The sequence below is a fragment of the Rhincodon typus genome, chromosome 22, assembly GCF_021869965.1.
Source record: "Rhincodon typus isolate 14 chromosome 22, sRhiTyp1.1, whole genome shotgun sequence".
In the NCBI taxonomy this organism is placed as follows: domain Eukaryota; kingdom Metazoa; phylum Chordata; class Chondrichthyes; order Orectolobiformes; family Rhincodontidae; genus Rhincodon; species Rhincodon typus.
In genome coordinates this window covers 48940458-48960209 of record NC_063353.1, presented here as the reverse complement: position 1 = coordinate 48960209, position 19752 = coordinate 48940458, and the positions used below count along the sequence as shown (strand labels likewise).

At 40.8% G+C, this 19752-nt stretch overlaps 1 protein-coding gene across 1 annotated transcript in view; it reads right to left on the bottom strand.

Moving 5' to 3' along the window:
* The window catches only part of sema3d (sema domain, immunoglobulin domain (Ig), short basic domain, secreted, (semaphorin) 3D), a 264519-nt gene that overhangs the window by 76902 nt on the left and 167865 nt on the right, over positions 1-19752 (bottom strand). Inside the window, exons 10-12 of the mRNA XM_048610186.1 lie at positions 11859-11973; positions 10095-10164; positions 4276-4420 (exon numbers count right to left, since the gene is read on the bottom strand). Coding sequence (XP_048466143.1) covers positions 4276-4420; positions 10095-10164; positions 11859-11973 — 330 coding nt within the window. The remainder of the gene's footprint in view (positions 1-4275; positions 4421-10094; positions 10165-11858; positions 11974-19752) is intronic.

Below are 19752 nucleotides of genomic sequence, written 5' to 3'. Positions count from 1 at the left end.
ATATCTGAAGATGAGGTGTCAACCTGGTGAAGCCACCAAACAGGGCTACTTGCACACCAAACAGCAAAAGCAGCAAGTGATAGACAGATCTAAGCGATCCCTCAACCAACGGATCAGATCTAAGCTCTACAGTCCTACCACATCCAGTTGTGAATGGTGGTGGACAATTAAACAACTCACTGGAGGAGGAGGCTCCACAAATATCCCCATCCTCAACGATGGAAGAGCCCAGCACATCAAAAGATAAGGCTGAAGCATTCGCAGCAATCTTCAGCTAGAAGTGCCAAGTGGATGATCCATCTCGGCCTCCTCCAGTGATCCCCAGCATTACAGATACCAGTCTTCGGCCAGTTCCATTCCCTCCACGTGATGCCCAGTAACAGCTGGAGGGACTGCATTTTACTGGATCAGTCAAATGACCTTTAGTGCTGCAACCATTTTATGAAAACGACTAGCTAGCATCTCAAAAAAAAGTCTCTGGCAAGTGCATACTGAGGAATTTGAGAAGGTAGCAACTCAGAGCTGCTATGAAATATTTGATCTCAATGAGAAGGGAATGAAACTGCTCTCATTGAAGCAAGTGAGGAAAAGGAAAGAATGAGCTGAATTCCCTCTCATCATCAGCCTGGGCTAAGACCCATCGGGTACAAACAAAGGGACCTTCTGGGCTGGGCTGTGACACTTTCAGAGCTTCCAGGGCCTGCTGCAATTCACTGACTGAGATCACAAAAGTCACTTAGACAGGGTACCTGAGGTTAGTTGGTATCCATGGCTACAGCAGGCCAAAAGCCAAAAATCTCAGACACAGAATCAGTGTGAGATTATGGGGGAAGCCCCCCACTTTTACTGAGAATTTGCACTCATCCCAGTTACACAGCTCATTTCTTCCTTTGCATTGTTTCAACCACGCTGGTTATGAAGTAAATAATTAAAATGTTACAGGTGTTTTGGCACTGCTGATATTAGAAGCTGTTCTCATGTCCACAACATTAATGGCAATGATAGTTTTATTTGAAGTAAACTCCACCTCTTGACTACAAACTCTGACTTTGCAGATATCGTGACCATTTATTTTCTTCTACAGAGCTAAGGTGAGTGTTAGAATTTCAAGTGTAGGTATTTTTAATCAACCCATGCAGTGATGTTCGCGGGGAGAACACATCAGCTGGCTACCTGTTATTACTATCATGAGGCTCGAGATATTTAAAAGCCCAACATCATTAACATGTTGTAGTGATTCATGGCCGTCACCCTACACTCCCAGACATGACTGAGGCAAGGACAAAATTATCCAGCACCTACTTCTTGCAGAGGAGAGAGAACAGGCACATTCCCTGCATGAACTCTTAGTTAGGTGACACATTCCTACCTCGAAGTTGCTGTCACGCTCTTTTGCACCTCATGAGAACCCAAACTACATATGATAAAAATCATCTTTCTTAGACCTCTGTGCACAGTACATGTGGCTAGAGTTTCAATGCCCCTCAGTTAGATGGATGGCTGGTTTGTGATGCAGAACGACACCAACAGGATGGGTTCGATTCCCACACCCACTGGCTGAGGTGACAATGAAGGAGTCTCCTTCTCAACCTCTCCCCTCAGCTGAGTCATGGTGACCCTCAGGTTAATCCATACAATCCACCCCTCGTCATCCATATCTCTCTAGTGCGAGACCAGTCCTAAGGTCTGATTGGACTATAACAACTGTATCTTTAACTTTTGTGTGACCCAATATCATTCAGAGTCTACACAGTGTGAAGCTGGAGGAGCACAGCAGGTCAGGCAGCATCAGAGGAGCAGGTGAGTCGATGTTTCGGGTTGGGACCCTTCTTCAGAACTCAATTCAGAATGTTACTACCACAGTTACATCTGACTCTAGCATTTAAAATAGGCCCCAACATCTCTCCAAATATCTTGATAAACCACCCTGACAACAGAAGTGTTTAGAGAATATCCTGGGGATAATGAATTTTATTACAGGAAGCCCAAACAAAAGGTTTACTGTCAATTATTGGATCCACTTCATAACATGTAATGAGAGAGAAAGGAAGTGGCTGACTGATTAAATATGTCAAGTGCTGATGGTCCTTTATAAGAAACAAAACATTTGTTCAAAAACCAGGAGGAAAGGAATTGTCCTGGAAGTGTGAACGTTGGATTGTATTATTAACTGCAGGTGTGGTCAGGTGTGTCCCTTCCCAAGGGATTTGTCCAATCCTGTTAAACTGTAGATTCATTAATTCCTAATTATAAAGCTATCAACCCCAAACTGAACACATTTTACAGTTCCCTTAAGAGCGATTAAAGAAAACCATCAGTATAACAGAGCAGAAATATGTCACCTATTATTCACCGTGTAACAGCTGCTACATTAATATCAAACATTACACAAATTCTTCACAGATCGAGCACTGCTGTTCTGGGAGAAATAACTTTGACAAGTTATTTTCACTACAGCAGGAGCGAATCTCATTTCCAATCTGACATTTCTCCAAAACGAAACAACTTTAAAGAATGTCAATAAACATTTGCAGTGACTCTTGAGTTCAGGAAATCTTGCTCAAGTACATCAAATTTTCAAGACAACTCAAAATATGTCCAATGTAACAGAAATGCAATCATTCCTGCCCTTATAAAACAAGCAAAATGCCAAGCTATTCACTCAAGATTCATCCCAAATAAAATTAATCTATCAAAAGTATGCTGGTCCTTTCAAAATTGACTCACAGCCAATCTTATGCACCTTAAGTAAGAAAATAAGATGGAAACTGTATGTATAGGGGCACAAAGACTAATGGTCTCCACCTTAAATTTAGCCTGCCTAAATTTTGGCAGAGAGATCAGACAGTTCAGAAAAAAGAATGAAAAGAAAGCAGATGAAAGATCAATGAGTTAATGGCTCAGCAACAACACATTGCTGGAACAATGAGATTTATTCTGAGGAGTCTTCCAATATTTGCAATCATTTACTCCACTTCTTAACGAAAGGGTCGATTGCTCTGGAAGTGCACAATGCTGCTGATCAACTCTCAGATTTACCAGTTCAGGAATGAAGAACAGGTGGTGCTTGCTGCACTGTAGAATGATCTGGAACTACAATGCTCGATAGGTGAGTGGTAGACCTGTATCAATGAGAGAAGACAACCACAGCAATTTGGGCTGTGATTCACTGCTGCACACACTCAGTGTGTGGCTGAGCGTTTACAGGGTGACTAACCCGTGTCTTCAACAGCAGGAAAGCCTGCCACATCAAACACGGATCAACCACTTGAGAACTTGACCTGCCTGGGCCCCAACACTGAGTTGTGCCCCTGTCAGAAGCTGCCTCTCAGTCAGAGGCTGGCACCTCCCAGGAACGGGGACCCAGGCTGTGCAGCCATGAGGGACTGCAGTGGGAAGAGAGGAGATTTTTATGGATTATGGTTTCGGGAGAGAGTTTGGAGGCAAGGGGAGGGAGTGGTAGCTTTCAGCAGATTGGGGCAGCCCACCAGACAGGCTAGTGGTGGTGGGAGGCTCTCATGTGATGTTAACTGAGCAATTAAGGGCCCTCATTGGTGGCAGTTCAGGAAGATTCCCCAAGAACCTTCATATCCAAAACTTCATTGCTGATGTTGAGGAAAGGGGTTGACTATCTCGGTGGTGCCAAACCACCTGGTTATTTGTCCTGCTGCTATCTGCCATGCCACACCTGCGGAGGGCAATATCCCACCCATGGTTTTGTCTTAATTAGCCTCTGCAACGATATAGTGAGCCACTCAACTGTGTTCAAGAAGTCAGCTCGCCATCACTTTCTCAAGGGGCAATTAAGAAGAGGTGACAAATGTAGGCCCAGTCAACAATGCCCACATCTCATGAATGAATAAAATATAAAATATGGAAATCTGTCATTGAAGCAAAGAAATTAACTCAGACAAATGACCATATTATTGTTGTTTTTCCATAAAGGTAGTCAGAAACTGCTTTTCTTGAAATATGTGAATTAGATGAGTGTAGATAGGTTGCTGCTGATCGATAGGCTGAATGACTCTATGACTATCAGAAAGTCTCTTGAAGGTTAACGATAAAATGATTCATTTCTACATATGCATTCACTGCAGATTGTATAGTTTACCTCATCTCTTGTGTTCCTACAGGGATTGATAAAACAGCAGTTCCCACGCTGCTTCGAGCAGCATGAGATTAACTCTCAATCATCAGTGAAGCCACTGCTAACAATGACAAACCCTGTCCTTAACACTGTAAATAAACACAACGCTGCTTCCAAACTGTACTTACTGTCCCAGGTCGTGGGTAAGGGATCCTTCCATCATACTCCACCCAGCGATGGTCAGGTCCTTCCTTGTGAGCGTATGGTCCATTAAAAGAAGCACGAATATCTGCCATGCTGTACACGCAGACTGCAGAGCCCTTAAAGATTGAACTGAGTAAAATAAAACGCAAGACATGTTTAAATTGGCAATGCTGTGCTCTTACATTGTTGGACATGCCATTTTTAGAGATTCTTTGGTATTGTGTCATGAAAATGAGGTTCATGTCAAATAGATGTTAAAAGCATTGGCACGGCCAACATTTATTGCCCATTCGTAATTGCCCAGAGGGCAGTTAAGAATCACCCACATTGCTGTGGGTCCGGTGTCCACTGTAGGCCAGACCAGGTGAGGATGGCAGTTTCTTTCCTGAAAGGACATTAATGATACAGATGGGTTTTGCCCTGACAACTGGAAACAGTTTCATGGTCATCGTTAGCCTCTTAATTCATGATTTTCATTGAATTCAAATTCCAGCATGGTCTTCAGCAGTATTTGAACCAGGTTCCCAGAACATTATCTGGGTCAATGGATTAATAATCAAAAAACAGTATCACCAGCCCATTGTCTCCCCTCGTGTTAAATAATAATGGGAGAGCAGTTAGGTTTGTGCTTAAAATGGTGTATCTGTGAGCAGAGTGCTTGTACCATACAAGTATGGCACTGGGTACCATCTGCATCAACTGATAAGCTTTAAGCAGTGGGTATTGAGAAGCGGTTCGTGCTGTGTGAATAGGGATGGCACAATTTCCAAGCAGTTGCCAATTAGTCTGACACTGTGGTTCCACAGCCGGTGTAAGACATTGTACGGTCTAACCAAATTCACTTACTTTAGGAGGACATCCGAGCACCTAAAAGCTGCCTGATTCAATTCCACAAGAACGCTTCAGGAGCCAGTTCAGCTCAGGGAGATTGGGATTTATTTTTGGAAGCAGCTTTATGGCACTGTTAGCTGTTGCATTCTTACCATTGACTATTGACTGCAAGCGTTGCAGGTTCAATTCGCACACTGGAGGCTGAGTACAGAGGAAGTCTCTGCTGATACTCCAGGGCAGTACCAAGGAGGTGTTAAGCCAAGGCTTTGTTAAGTCTCTCCAATGGAGGGACATGATGCCATAGCACAAATTCAAAGAACAGTATGGGACTTCTCCATGATAACCTGACTCATATTTATCCATCAAACAGAACAGATTTTCTGCTCATTATCATATTGTTGCTTTTGGAAAGTTGGTGTGCGGTTCGGTGCTGTATTTTCTTATTACAACAGGGAGTGGACTTAAAAAAAAAAGCCTCATTGCCTGTAAAATAGTTTAAGGTGTCCTGAGGTTGTGACAATGCTAAATAAATTCATTTTAGGCAGAAATTATTGCAGAAGCTGGAATCTGTACTGAAAACAGAAAATGCTGGAAATCACAGCGGGTCGGGCAGCATTCATGGAGAGAGAGCAAGTGAATGTTTTGAATCTGGATGACTCTTCAGAGCTGACATCAGCTGTGATTTCCAGTATTTTTTGTTTTCAGTGAATAAATTCATTCTTACATTTCTTTCTTTCTCTGACAGAGGTCAAAAGTAATCAATGCAGTAAAGGATAGACACTGACTCAACTGGAGATTTGTGTGGATTATTCATTTATAACTCTATGTTGAACGCTCCTTTACTAGGATGACACCAGATATAAATACTGTCACACTCAAAAATTAAAATGCAATTTATTAATTAAAAGATTCCCATTAAACTATGCAAAGGGAGATCTGCTGGAAGATCAGAGCATAGTTTCCACTCTGTGGGCTTCATCTTAGCATCGAGCACACCTCAGGCATACCGCAGTTCAGTTTTAGAGCAAATCTCCTTCTGCTCTGCTCCCTAAACCAACATAACCCTCAACCTCATCATAGCACCTATTAGTGCACCAGTGTGAGATTTTCCCATTGCTCTGTTTAGCATCACGATGGCAGTGGTGAGTGAGAGACCCGATTCTGTGATAATCAATGTTGAGATGTGGAATTTATCCTAAACTTCAACAGATGGTTAAGAGAAACAGAGACTTTCATCTCACTGTGTGGGCTGGATACCCAGAGGACATGAGGCAATATACAAAATCCTCTTGAATACAGAATCTCAAATATAAACCCAATGTGCAACATGACAGAAACAATTCCGGAAAACCGAATTGAAGTGAATTCTCTAAACTTATCAAAGTGATATATGGTATCAAAAATAAACACATCAATTGATGAAATAAATTGTCTTGCTTCACAAAGTTTCATGATAATTTTAACAAATTAAAAATCTTTATTTTTGACTGTTCCAACCATAAAATGAATGATGGGAAAAGCTCACTGGACTGAAGGACCAATGTATAACCTTGTAGCTTATATTTATCTTTGTGCAAATATTATAAATGCATTTTCCTTTCCCAATATACATTTCTTTTTGAATGTCCGCATCAGTTTATCCAATGATATGTTGGATTGATACTCTTTCCTTTTACACAATGATACATATGAGAGACATTCAGCCTTTCCAGCTTTCCAGCTGATTGAATTACTCCACATTCCTGCTTACTCCAGTAACCTTTCACCCCCTTGATAATCCAGAATCTAACTCTGTCGTTAAAAAAATATTCAGAGACCCAGCTTCTATCTTATGAGGAATGAAGTTCTAATGACTCATGATTGTCTGTGAAAAAAACTCTCATTTCTGTTTTAACTGGGTGATAACTTATTTTCCACAGTGCCTCTGAGTTCTAGAATGTCTCACACAAGGGACCATCCTTTCAACACCTACCCTGTCTAGAATCCTCACAATCTTCTAAACTCTAGTGGACACGATTGCAGCTTGTTCAACCTTTGCTGATATGACAACCCACCATTCCAGCTATTAATCTAGCAAACCTCTGAGCTGCTTCCAATGCAGTCAACAGTAAGTACTTCCATGCATAAGGTGACCACTAGAGAATATATACTCCAGACGTGATCATATCTATGCCCTGTATAACTGAAGCATAGCCTCCCTACTTTTACATTCAATTCCCTTCACAGTGGATGGTAATACTTGATTAGTCTTCTTAAATACTTGCTACTACATAGCCTTTTGTGATTCGTGCATGAAAACACCCAGATCCCTCTGCATCTCAGAGCTCTGTAATCTTTCACTATTTAGATAATGTACTTCTTTTTTACTCTTCCTGCCAAAATGGACAACTAAACATGCTCCCACATTACAGTCCACTTGCCAGATCTTTGTCCATTCATTTAATCTGTTCATCTCCTTTTGTGGCTTCCGTTTGTTCTCTTCACAATGTACCTTTCTACCATGTCATCATCAAATTTAGGAACCATACCTTTTGTCCCTGCATCTAAATCATTTACGGAAACTGTAAGCAGGTGTGGTCCCAGCACTGGCCCGCGTGGCATACCACTCTTGACATGTTGACAACTAGAAAGTGATCCTTTCATGCCTACTCTGTTTCCTATTAGCCAGTCAATCTTTCATTCATGCCAATTTGTTACACCTGCACTACAACCCTTTAGCTTCTGCAATTAACTTTGATGTGGCACCTTATCGAAAGCCTTTGGGAAATCCAAGTTCTGATTGTTTGCTGGTTCCCCTTTATCCACAACACACATTACCTCCTCAGAGAGCTCCAATAAACTGGTTAAACATAATTTCCCATTCACAAAACCATGTTGGCTTTGCCTGATTACTTTTTATTCCAAAGTGTCCTGCTATAATATCCTTAATGATAGCTTCTGACATTTCCCTATGACAGATGTTGAGCTGACTTGATCTGTTGTTTTTCAGCTTTCTCCCTGCTCCCTTTTTGAATGAGGGGTTGCATGTGCCAATTTACAATCTAATAGAATCTTACCCCATTAGGTAATTTTGAAAATTTAAAACTAACTCAGCAACTATCAAGTTAGCCATTTCTTTCAGACCCTGGATTGAAGTCTATCGAGACCTGGGCACTGTCAGCCCCATAGTGTCAACAATTTACTCCGTAACAAGTCCCTGATTACTGTAATTTTCTGGAGTTCCTCTGTTACTCCCATTTCAAGATTTTACGGTTATTTCAGGAACATTCCATGTATCCTCCACAGAGAATACTGATACTAAGTAATGGTTCAATCTGACATCTCCTTAATCCCCATGATTCATTCCCCAGACTCACTAGAGCCAAAATTCATTTTGCTGCTACTTCTCTCGTTTTAAATATCAGTAGAAACATCAACTATCTATTTCATATATTTCTAGCTAGCTTCCTCATATTGTAGTTTTCTCTCTGTTGTATTAAATTTTTAGACATTCATTGCTGGTTTTAATTTTCTGTCCAATCATCTGGCCTGCACACATCGTTGTGCAATTATATGTTTGTTGTTAATTTTGACGCTATGTTTAACCTTTTTCAGCAACCACAGATGATGGGTCCTCTCTTTAAAATTGACCATTCTTGTTGGAATGCATCAATTCTATGGATTCTGAAATATTTCTTAAATGCTTGCCACTGTATAACTACAGGCCTATCCTTTAACCTAGTTTGCCAGTTCACTTGGTAGCTCTGCTTTCATGCTTCCATAATTGCCCTTATTGAAGTTTAAAAGTCTAGTCTTGTAGCCACATTTCTTTCCCTTAAAATGAATGCAAAAATTCAATCACGTTAGAATCACTGCTATGAGGAGTGCCTTCATCATAAGATCATTCATAAATCTTCAGGAGTTGGTATTGGAACATTGCTTTTCCTGAAATGATCAAGAAATTGGTATACAAGGGACAATTTGAAAGTTTGTGGATGACACAAATTTGAGGGAATTATAGACTGTGCAAAGCACAGTACAGAATTTCAGAAGGACATTGGTGGAGTGGGACGATAGTGGATGGATGTAGTTCATTGTGGAGAAGTGTGGATGATGAACTTTGGTACATCAAAGAGAGTCAGTATAAAACAAAGGGTCTATTCTAAAGGGTGTAGGAGCAGAGAGGCTCAGGTGTATATGTACATAAGCATTAAATGTTGCAGGACAGGTAGAGGGATTTTAATAAAGCATAAAGTAATCTAAACTCCAATATAGTGGCATAGGGTACAAGAGCAAGGGGAGGTTATGATGACCTTGCATGAGATACATGTTAGACTTCAGATCATATATTGTGTACAGTTGTGGGTAGTCACACTGTATACAGGATGTGAATGCATTGGGGAGAGTGCAGAAGATGTTTAAGTGATTGAGGCATTTCAGTCCTGAGGATAGGACAGAGAAGCTGGGATGGTTTTCTTTTCGGAAAGAAGGCTAAGAGGAGATTTTATAAAACTTTTCAAAGTCATGATGGATCTGCAGAGAATTCAATGGGCACACGCCTGCCAGTTGGCCAACTTACCACACACTAATCCATTTCTCCACATTTTTCCTACTAGCTTTATATATTGCTCATTTCAGAATATTTCCCAAATTGTGTTTTGAAATTTTGTAGCTTCCAAACAGTCAAATCTGGTAAATGGTTATTTATGCTACTGTCACTGTGTGGTTTAAAAAAATATTAACAACATTCTTCTTATTGTTCTGGGAAAAAAATTTGTTTATCAGCCATGGTGCCAACTCATCATCCAATTCAAACAAGCTTTAACTATTTACTATCTCAAATCCCATCATAATTTGATAAGGAAGATTGACAATAGAAGAAACAAATTGTCAGTTAAGAAAATATTTAACTCAAAACACATTTAGGTTAGATCTCAGTATCCAGCCTACAAAATACACACTAATAATTTGTGTAATATCAATAAACGTTTACCTTGTAGTCGTGAAGACTCCATAAACAATAGGATTCCTTTCATCTTTTGTATGGAGCAGAAACACATCCTCTTTGCAAAGAATAATGAAGTCATTAAAATTAATAATTTGACAGACAGAAATGTGATAGATTCTCTCCTATCAATGGACAGCTTCTAAACACTGTTCAATTGGCCTATTATCATGCCAGTTTGCAATCAATATATGGACATTGTTGCCCCATTGTGTGTTTTACTCCTGAAAGCCCTTTGATCAGAGCCCCTGGTCTTGCCCTGCTCCTACTGTAAGATACTAATCTTTAGTAAGGCTGCTGATTCCACAACTCAGCGTGTCACAATAAGCTAAAAAGAAGACAGCAAATCTCCTTCAAAAAACTGACAACAGGATTAGCAGCGCCCAAAGAAGCAGTTCAGACTGTTCAGTGCTTCAGGATAATCACCTAAGTGTATTGGGCACAGGAGACTGAAAAACGGAGAAATTATTAACAGCTAAAGGCATTAGGAATATTGCTATCAGATTACTCATTGGCTTTCAGATGTACTAACTCAGAAATGTATTCAACACCATCTGAACAGCTTGGCATCTATTTATGCCGCACATTCCGATGACATTTTTGGAAGGAAAGATATGGCCAATTATTATTTTTGCAAGATTGACAGCAAGACTATAATTCACTGAGCACTCCAGGACTGTATTTTGATTAAACATGTTCACTGCTCAGAACTCTGTCGCCTGTCTTTTATTTTTTCACTCAGAAAATGTTTGTGACCTTATTTATTAAAATTTTGACCTGACCGATTCTGACCCCATCAAGATCAGTTGAGCAGATAGGCATAACAATGAGTGTAACACATCTATCATCACCCCAAGGAGAGCCTGGAGAGAAGTGGGAGAAGGAGCTTTGTAGGATCTTGTACCCCTGATGATGGAAGCCCTGAAAGGCTAACTGGATTGCAGTTATGTTTGAATTGAGAGACTGACAGTCATAAAATTACAATCCTAATAATTTCATGAGTTATCAGTGTCATTAAGAAATGCTGCTCCTTTAAATCTCTCTATACAACTCAATGGGGACTCAGATTGGTCGTCATCTGCTGCACTAATAACCAGGGTGACTGGGATAAACTGATGCCATTAATTTTCCTTTCTATGCTGTGTCTGAGGCTCTATCAGTTAGTATTGGTTATGAGTAAACTATCATGGAGTTGTAATGAGAAGAGGCACTTGTCTTATTCAACTCAATGTAGTTAATTGCCTGATAGCAATCGGTACAAGTTACACTGATTAGTCAGGCGCACAAACAAAAACCACCAGGAGTGACAGGAGACATAACTATCTTAGAATCATAGAATCCCTACAGTGTGGAAAGACACCATTGTGTCCGCACCGATCCTCCAAAAAGCATCCCACTCAGACCCATTACCCTCACCCTATTTCCAGAATCTTGCATTTATGATGGCTAATCCAACCAGGCTGCACACCTTTGGACTTGTTTGGGGCCTTGTTCCTTCTTCACTCAAAGACTGTGTAGCATCATCAGATCAGGTGGAGTTTAATGCACCTTCAACACTGACTTTCAGAAGCATTTCCATTTACAAAATGATCAATTGTTAAATCTGTCAGACATGCCTGGCTAAACCTTCAATGGGCACTTTTTCAACTTTGACCAGCCCGGCGATGAATTATAAAGAAATTGCTGATTAAATTTCCATACTGTTTGCAAAGAGCAAATCCAATGAAGTTCTGCAGTGAAATTTTTACTTACGCAGTTCATCAAAATAAGTGTCAACTCCGTCAGGACCTGGGACAGAACACACCAGGCGGGCTTTAAGGAATGTGGTCCATTTATTGATGAGGCTGCGTTGTCCTCCAACATCATTCTGGAGTTAAAGGAGAAAAGAAGAATATAAATTTACAAAGACTTGGTCTACTTTATAGCATTCAGTTAATAGTGTCATTGTCTTATATGAAGTCACCTATTGTCTGTGTGTATAGATCCATCGTAGTTTGGAATTATAATTGGAGACAATGCACTGAGAATTAATACCATGAGTATCGGTGATTGCCGATCCACACTCTGCCTGTGTTTTAGACAGCTTGCAGATGAACTGATTTGAAGAATTGGTAAATATAGCCATTTGACTGACTGCTGCTAAATGAAAGGGGAAGCCATTGTAACTCTCACAGATGCTGCTCCATCTGATGACAGCTCCCAGTATTTTAGGTTTTTATTTTCTATTTCCAGCAGCCACAGTATTTGGCCTCAATTTTGTATCAAATTCTCTCTGACATCCAGTGTAGAGGTGGAATCAAACCAATTCTGGCTTTGGCCCCATATTTACAGCGAAATAAATGCAAATAATGGAGCAACCAAACGTGGCTCAGAAATCACAAAGAAACCCTTCAATCATTGGCACAGATGCTACAAAGTTAAAATCCCACTCAGAAATTCATCTAACTGGGATCTTTCATTTAGTGAGGAGGGGTCCAAACAGACCTGTGCAAGGGAGAGTGTTGGTCTCTCTGTGCAGACCAAGGATTCAAATTTCCATATGTAACAACAGACCCTCTCCAAGCGGTATTGTTGGCATCAGTTTTGCCAGTTGTAGCAATTAGTGGGTCATCTGCTGCGGTTGCCATTGGCACACATGGTGGAATAGAGAAGGTCCTTTACCTCAGGGTTGCTGCTATACAACAATGCGCAGTTTGTTTAGTTGGATTATCCTCTGCATTTAAACATCAATCAAGGCATGATTATTTCTAAAGCAGACTGAGAGTCGAATTGGCATGTTCCCAAAGCTTGATCATTCACTCATTGTCAGAGTAAATAGGGCAATCACTCTCTTTCCCTCCCACCAGAGGATGGTGTGCTGTTCGCTTGGCATTGCCTTATTACACTATGACTGAGAAGATTTGCTGTGCATAACAGGAACAAAAGATTGGCATCCCACAGCTTTGGCAACCAACCCTTACAGCTTGTTAAATTGATATAACTCTACTTAATGTTCAATAAAAGCAAGCTGCAGAAATCATTTTCAGAGTTATTCTTTAATGGAAAGAATATATCTTGTAAAAGTTCTAAGGAGCACAATGTCCTCAAAAAGGATCAAAGGATTAAATTAGTAGACAGGCATTTTATAAAGTTTATTAATGTTTAGCTCATTAACTGCTGACCTCACCAGAAAATACTGATTCACTGAAAGCTTTTGCTGCAAATTTCTGGTAAGGTCAAAGGGTTAATTAGCTCTTGTGGAAAATCTGCACATGTACTGCCTTGGTAGTTAAACTTTCTCATTCATAAAAAAGTTGGAAAAACAATGAGGCTGGCTATTCTCTTCTTTAAGATGTCACATTACACACTATATCAGTCCCTAATTTACCAAGTGTTGATCATAGACTTCCTACAGTATGGAAGCAGGCCATTCAGCCAATCCAGTCCTTACTGACTCTCTGAAAAACCTCCCTCCCAGACCTACCCCACATCTTCCACAGCTAATCCATATAGCCTGCACATCCCTAGATACTATGGGTTATTTCCCATGGCTAGTCCACCTAACCTGCACATCTTTGGACTGTGGGAGAAAACCCACACAGACGCGGGGAGAATGTGCAAACTCCACACAGACAGTCGTCTGAGAGTGGAATTGAGCTCGGGTCCCTGGCGCTGTGAGGCAGCAGTGCTAACCACTGAGCCATCGTGCTGCCCATGATGTTGGTCATCTGTAGATGGTGTCAGAAGTGTAACAATGTAACATCAGAAAACCATTTCCTCCACATCCTTATTTTGATAAGTTTGGGTCATTCAAAAGTTTGCTGCCATGTTCTGACTTGCACCAATTCCCCTTTCCCATTCACCCCCGAGATTCCTGATGCACATTGGCATCTGGTTCATCAGCTGCTCGGTTTTAACATTCCCTTCCTGGTTTTTGCATCTTCTATGGTATCACTCCTCCTAATCTCTGCAACCCTACAGCACTTTGCAAACTCTGCTGTCCACGAATTCGAGTCTGTTCAGCATCTTTCTTACTCCACCACCGACTGCTGCACCAGTTTTATTCATTCAGAGGATGTGGGCATCTCTGATTGGCTAGGCAACATTTATTGTCCATCCCTAACTGGCCATTTGGCAGTGAAGAGTCAACCACATTGCTGTGGGTCTGGAGTCACATGTAGACCATACTAGGTAAGGGTGGCAGTTTCCTTCCCCAAAGGGCATTTATGAACTAGATGGGTTTTATGACAATCATTGGTGGTCACCAATAGACTAGTTCTTTTTTAATTCCAGATCATGATTAAACTCCAGTTTCCTCTTCTGCTATAGTGCGATTCAATTTCATTTTCTCAGTTCTGGATTATTAGCCCAGTGACATACCACTACACCACCAGCTCCACCTTGAGCTACAGTAACCCTAAGCTAAAATTCACTGCTTTAAACTCTGCAACTCTCTACCGCTCATTAAAATTCTCCTTAAAACCTCATTTTTTGACCAAACTTTTGGTCTCAATATTTCCTTATGTGTCTCAGTGTCAAATTTTCTTCACAAAAACCTTTACTGTCACTGGGACAAAATCCTGGAACTCCCTCCCCACACAGTGAGGATACACCACAGCTGCTCAAGAAAGTGGCTTGCCTCCACCTTCTCAAGGGCAGTCAGGGATGTGTAACAACAGCAATGGCCACAGCTCACGAAAGAATGAAATAAACTGTCAGTGAATGTGCAGACAGCAGCAGTGGCTGTTTATAGGTAAGGAGCTTCCTGCAGCTGGAGTGAAGTGGGAAGGCTGACAATTTGATGAAAATTCAGACTCCATAAAGTTATAGGGTAAGAAATATTGAAACACAATCAGTATTTAACATTTCAAATTGATTTTGTTTCTTTTACAGAAAAAATGAGCTTTCCAGGAAAGAAGTAGTCGTTGTGATAATGCCACTGGTCCCATAACCCAGGCTAATATTCTGGGCAGAGATAGTAGGAACTGCAGATGCTGGAGAATCTGAGATAACAAGGTGTAGAGCCTAGACCGAAACGTCAGCCTTCCTGCTCCTATGATGCTGCTTGGCCTGCTGTGTTCATCCAGCTCTACACATTGTTATCTCTAATATTGTGGGCACATGGCTTCTAATTCCACTAGGGTGGAAATCTGAATTCAGCATCTGAAAGTTAGCCAATGGCCATGTAACCACTGTTAATGGTCATAAAACCCATCTGGTTCACTTATGTCCTTTAGGGAAGAAAAAGTGCCATCATTTTCCTGGTCTGGCCTACATGTGACTCTAGTTCCACAGCAATATGGTTGACTCTTAACTGCCCTTGGGGCAATTAGGGATGGGCAACAAATGATGATGTAGCCAAACATCCACATCCCATGAATGAGTGAAAAGAAAACTTGAGAGAATCTCCGGAGGGACAGTTCATACAAATATATGTTCTGCACAGTGTGACCATGATGATAACAGTACCAGTAATAAAGTGCAAAGTACTGTGGACATTTTTAACTTCAAATTCCAAAGTTGCTTTTGAAAAGAGGTCTCATACAGCTCAAAAGGAATGCATTTTGCCCTGAAGAAAAGACAGAGAGATACATGGAATGTTACACCAGCAGGGTCAAAAAACTTCAAACAAACTAGATCTGTTATGAATATGAAGATAATGAGAGGCTAATGATCCCCTGCTCCACAGTAAACCACCCACTATGGATTATACCCCAAATTGTAGACACATTGTGTGATTTTCACTTTGAAGCATAAACAAGGACAGGAGTTAAAAAGACACTTCCAACTGTACTGGAGTGCACTAGCGGGACTAAATGATTTCATGTGCACCAGCCTTTGAGTGCAATTGTGCTGTGAAGGTCATGATTGAATAACTACTCCCTAGTTGTCCCTGTGTGGAAGGAAAAGACTGAGCCACACTCTGAGGGCTAGAAGGAGCTAGCTGGTAGCATCAACTCATTTTTCTAATCTGTGTGGATGTATGCTGCATTATGAATCCTTCTTGCATTTAGTAATTAACACAGTCACTCTTGTTTATTCAAGACATTGTGGTTAAATTGGCTCCTTTTAAAACATATGTTCATTTCGGTCTGAAAAGGTACTGTAAGGGAAAGGATCCTTTGTAAATTTACCTTGTTGCTCCCAGCTGAGAAGATGGAGGTGTAAAGGAGGGGAGCCAGTTCTTCCCTGCTCACCTGGGAGCTTAACAATTTGGGTTCTCTCAGATGGAATCATAATGTATCTGGAATATCACCAGGTGTTTGCTCAGTGCAGATTGTTTTAGAAACAAAGGATCTAACAAATTTAACAAAATCACAATTGACCAAAACCCCAAAAGACATTAACCTTGTGTGTGACCAATTATTGGATAAGATTTCTTCTCTGGGAGGGGTGAGAGTTTTTGGAACTCCTTGCCACAGAGAGCTGTGGGGGCACAGTGTTTGAGTATTATTTAATGCTGAGATAGTTTCCTGATTGATCAAGAATCTATGCAGAAAAGTGGACATACAGATGTTTCCATCAGTAGGAGCGTCTTGGACCTGAGAGCACAGCCTCAGGGTGAAGAGATGACCCTTTAGAACTGAGATGAGAAGGAATTCCTTCAGCCAGAGGGTGGTTAATCCATGGAATTTATTGCTGCAGAGTGCTGTGGAGGCCATATCACTGAGTGTATTTAAGACAGAGATAAATAGACTGATGATTAGTAAAAGGATCAAAGCTTGCGGAGAGAAAACAGGAGAATGGGGTTGAGAAACATATTAGCCAGGTGGACTCATAGAATACAAGTTCCCTAATTGGGGCTGTTATTCTGGTCCAATCAGGGAGCCCTGGCTAACAGATAAAATAAGGAGTATCAGACATTCTGACACTGAGAGCTGGCTGTGAAGGAGCTGGACTTGGTGATGGATACCAGTCTCTGTGGAGTTATTTCATTCCTAGTGGGCAGAATGGCCTAATTTTGCTTTTATATCTTATGGTCTTATGGATGTGAAGAGTGTCAGATCAGCCAGGATCCTTTTGAATGATGGAGCAGACTCAAGAGGCTAAATGGCCTGTTCCTGCTCCTATTTCCTGAGGTCTTTATGGCCTTTCAGATGGGACCTTCTATAAAAGTTTAGTTCATAATCATCTTTTATAAGTCAAAAGAAAACAACATAATTCAAAATTGTACACTGTTGGAATATTAGTGAGAAAATTTCTAATTTGACCAAACTGGCTCATTTGAAATTTGTACTTCAGGTTAGTTTTTGTCCTGATGGAAAGTACAGCACAATCTCAGTAATATTCCATTTCGCAAGCTTCTGTTGTTCACCAGAGGTGTTAATGTCAGGACAGTGGCAAACGTACCTGAATAGAAATAGAATCGGAATAGAAAATGTATCTGAAAATTCATTCAAGATAAAGATAAAGATAGGAAAAATGAAATCACGTTGTTTTTCACACTGTCTATAACAACTTTTAGTATTCTGCCTCAGGTCTTGTTAAATCAGTCCCAGCAATACTAAAACTGACAAGAAATGTCCATTTCAAGTTATTAAAACCTAATTAAGGGTACCGAGGGAGGGAGAAAGAAAACCTGAACAATTGTAAAGTGGTTGAAGGCATGCACCACGATTAACTCATGAGAATTAGAAACATTCTCACTTGTTTATATGATAAATAAATCATTCAACACAAAAGAAAAGTATTATTGCAACAAAAGGCAATGCAGACATTTGAAAAAGAAAGTGAGCATAGTTTATTTATTGGATAGAGTGTGTCCTACTGAAGAACCCACAGATGTAGAAAGCAATTCTAGAATGTTGACAAATAATCCTTTCTCTAAAGCTTTCCTTCATCACTGCCAATCAGTTTATCTTCCTCGATCACTTTAGCGAGCACCCAGAGTGCAGTTTACAAAATCTCCTCTGCATATTAGAGCAAACACAGAGCCTTGCCCTGGCGGAACCCAAACTGGGTGTCACTCAGCAGGTTATTGCTGAGCAGGTGCTGTTTGATAGCACTGTTGATGACACCTTCCATCACTTTACTGATGATCGAGAGTAGACTGATGGGGCGGTAATTGGCCAAGTTGCATTTGACCTGTTTTTTTTTTATGTACAGGACATACCTGGGCAATTTTCCACATTGTGGGGTAGATGCCGGTGTTGTCACTGTATTGGATCAGCTCGGCTAGGGGAGCGGCTAGTTCTGGAGCTCAAGTCTTTAGCACTTTTGCCAGAATGTTGTCGGGGCCCTTAGCCTTTGCCATATCCAGAAACTTCAAACATTTCCTGTTTGAATGTTTCAAGTCCACTGACTATTCATCAGAATGCACATTGATCTCCTTTGGCATTAAATTGTACAGAAGTATAATGAACCATGGAGCATAGGTTCAGGGACGAGGTTCACATAGACTGTATGAGGAGCCAAGCAGGTAGTTGGGGTGTATTATATGGCATTGTTTAATATAAATAGGGCACGGGGAATGCGTTGGTTAGGTGAGGGGCTGTGAACTGCTTTTATTCCTATTTTCAGCTTCAGCTTTCTATCATAGCTTCGACAATGTCCTGGAGCACTGAGGCCATTCTCCTGTCCAGCATCTCCACTCACAGCCCATCAGCCTCTGAACACATTCCAGGACAGAGGCCACTATTCTCTCACACATCTGGATTCACTAGCCCCTCCACACCAAAACGAAAGTCCAAACTTCCAGTTGCTTCCTCCTGAAATTGTCCAGCCTTTGCAATCATAGTCAGGGGGGACATACTTAGACCCCGCAGTCTATAACTGGGTCTAACAGAATCTGTCACATTGCTGACACTGTCCTTTCAGGAAGAAAGCATGGCTGATTATTATGATTGGTGCACTACATCTTGTAAAGAATGTTTTGTGCTAGTTGAGTGGGTTTTTAAAGAAAGTAAGTTGGAGATCAGGTTACCTAAAGTGCATCTGGCATGTCAGAATTAATAAAATGACTGGCTTTGACATTTGGTTTGAAGATGACATTGACTAGGGAATGACAGGTCTCCAGGAGACTAAGATGCAGACGTCAGCATTTTCCTGACTGCTGATCTGGTCTTAATTCTCACTTTTATGGCTTTAAAGCAAGGCATCATTTATAATTATTATACTTTTGAGTTTTCTATTTATTGGGATTTAACTGCATAATAACATGAATAGTGCTGTCGAAGTAAAGCCAACCCAGGATTAGGTTAAGTCTGGGTGTTGGTTCAGAGGCCACTGTGAGGATAAATACCCATAAATTTATTTTCAAAAGTCAACTAGTAATGCCTTCAAAAATTGAGTGAACATAACAGATAAAAGTGGGTTATGAAGGACCGCTCCTAGGTGCTAAATTTGGTTTTCTGAAAGCTGAATATTGTAAGATGTTGCTAAAAAGCTGATTGAATTACATGTAATTCATCAGGAGCCTTTGGCCCAGCAGTAATATCCTGGACTGTTGTTCCAGAGATCCAGATAACATTCTGGGCAGATGGTGGAATTTCAGTTCAATAAAAAAAATATATATCTGGAATTAAGAATCTAATGATGACCATGAATCCATTGTCGAGGAAAGATTCATCTGGTCCACTAATTTAACAAGGTGTAGAGCTGGATGAACACAGCAGGCCAAGCAGCATCAGAGGAGCAGGAAAGCTGACGTTTCGGGTCTAGACCCAAA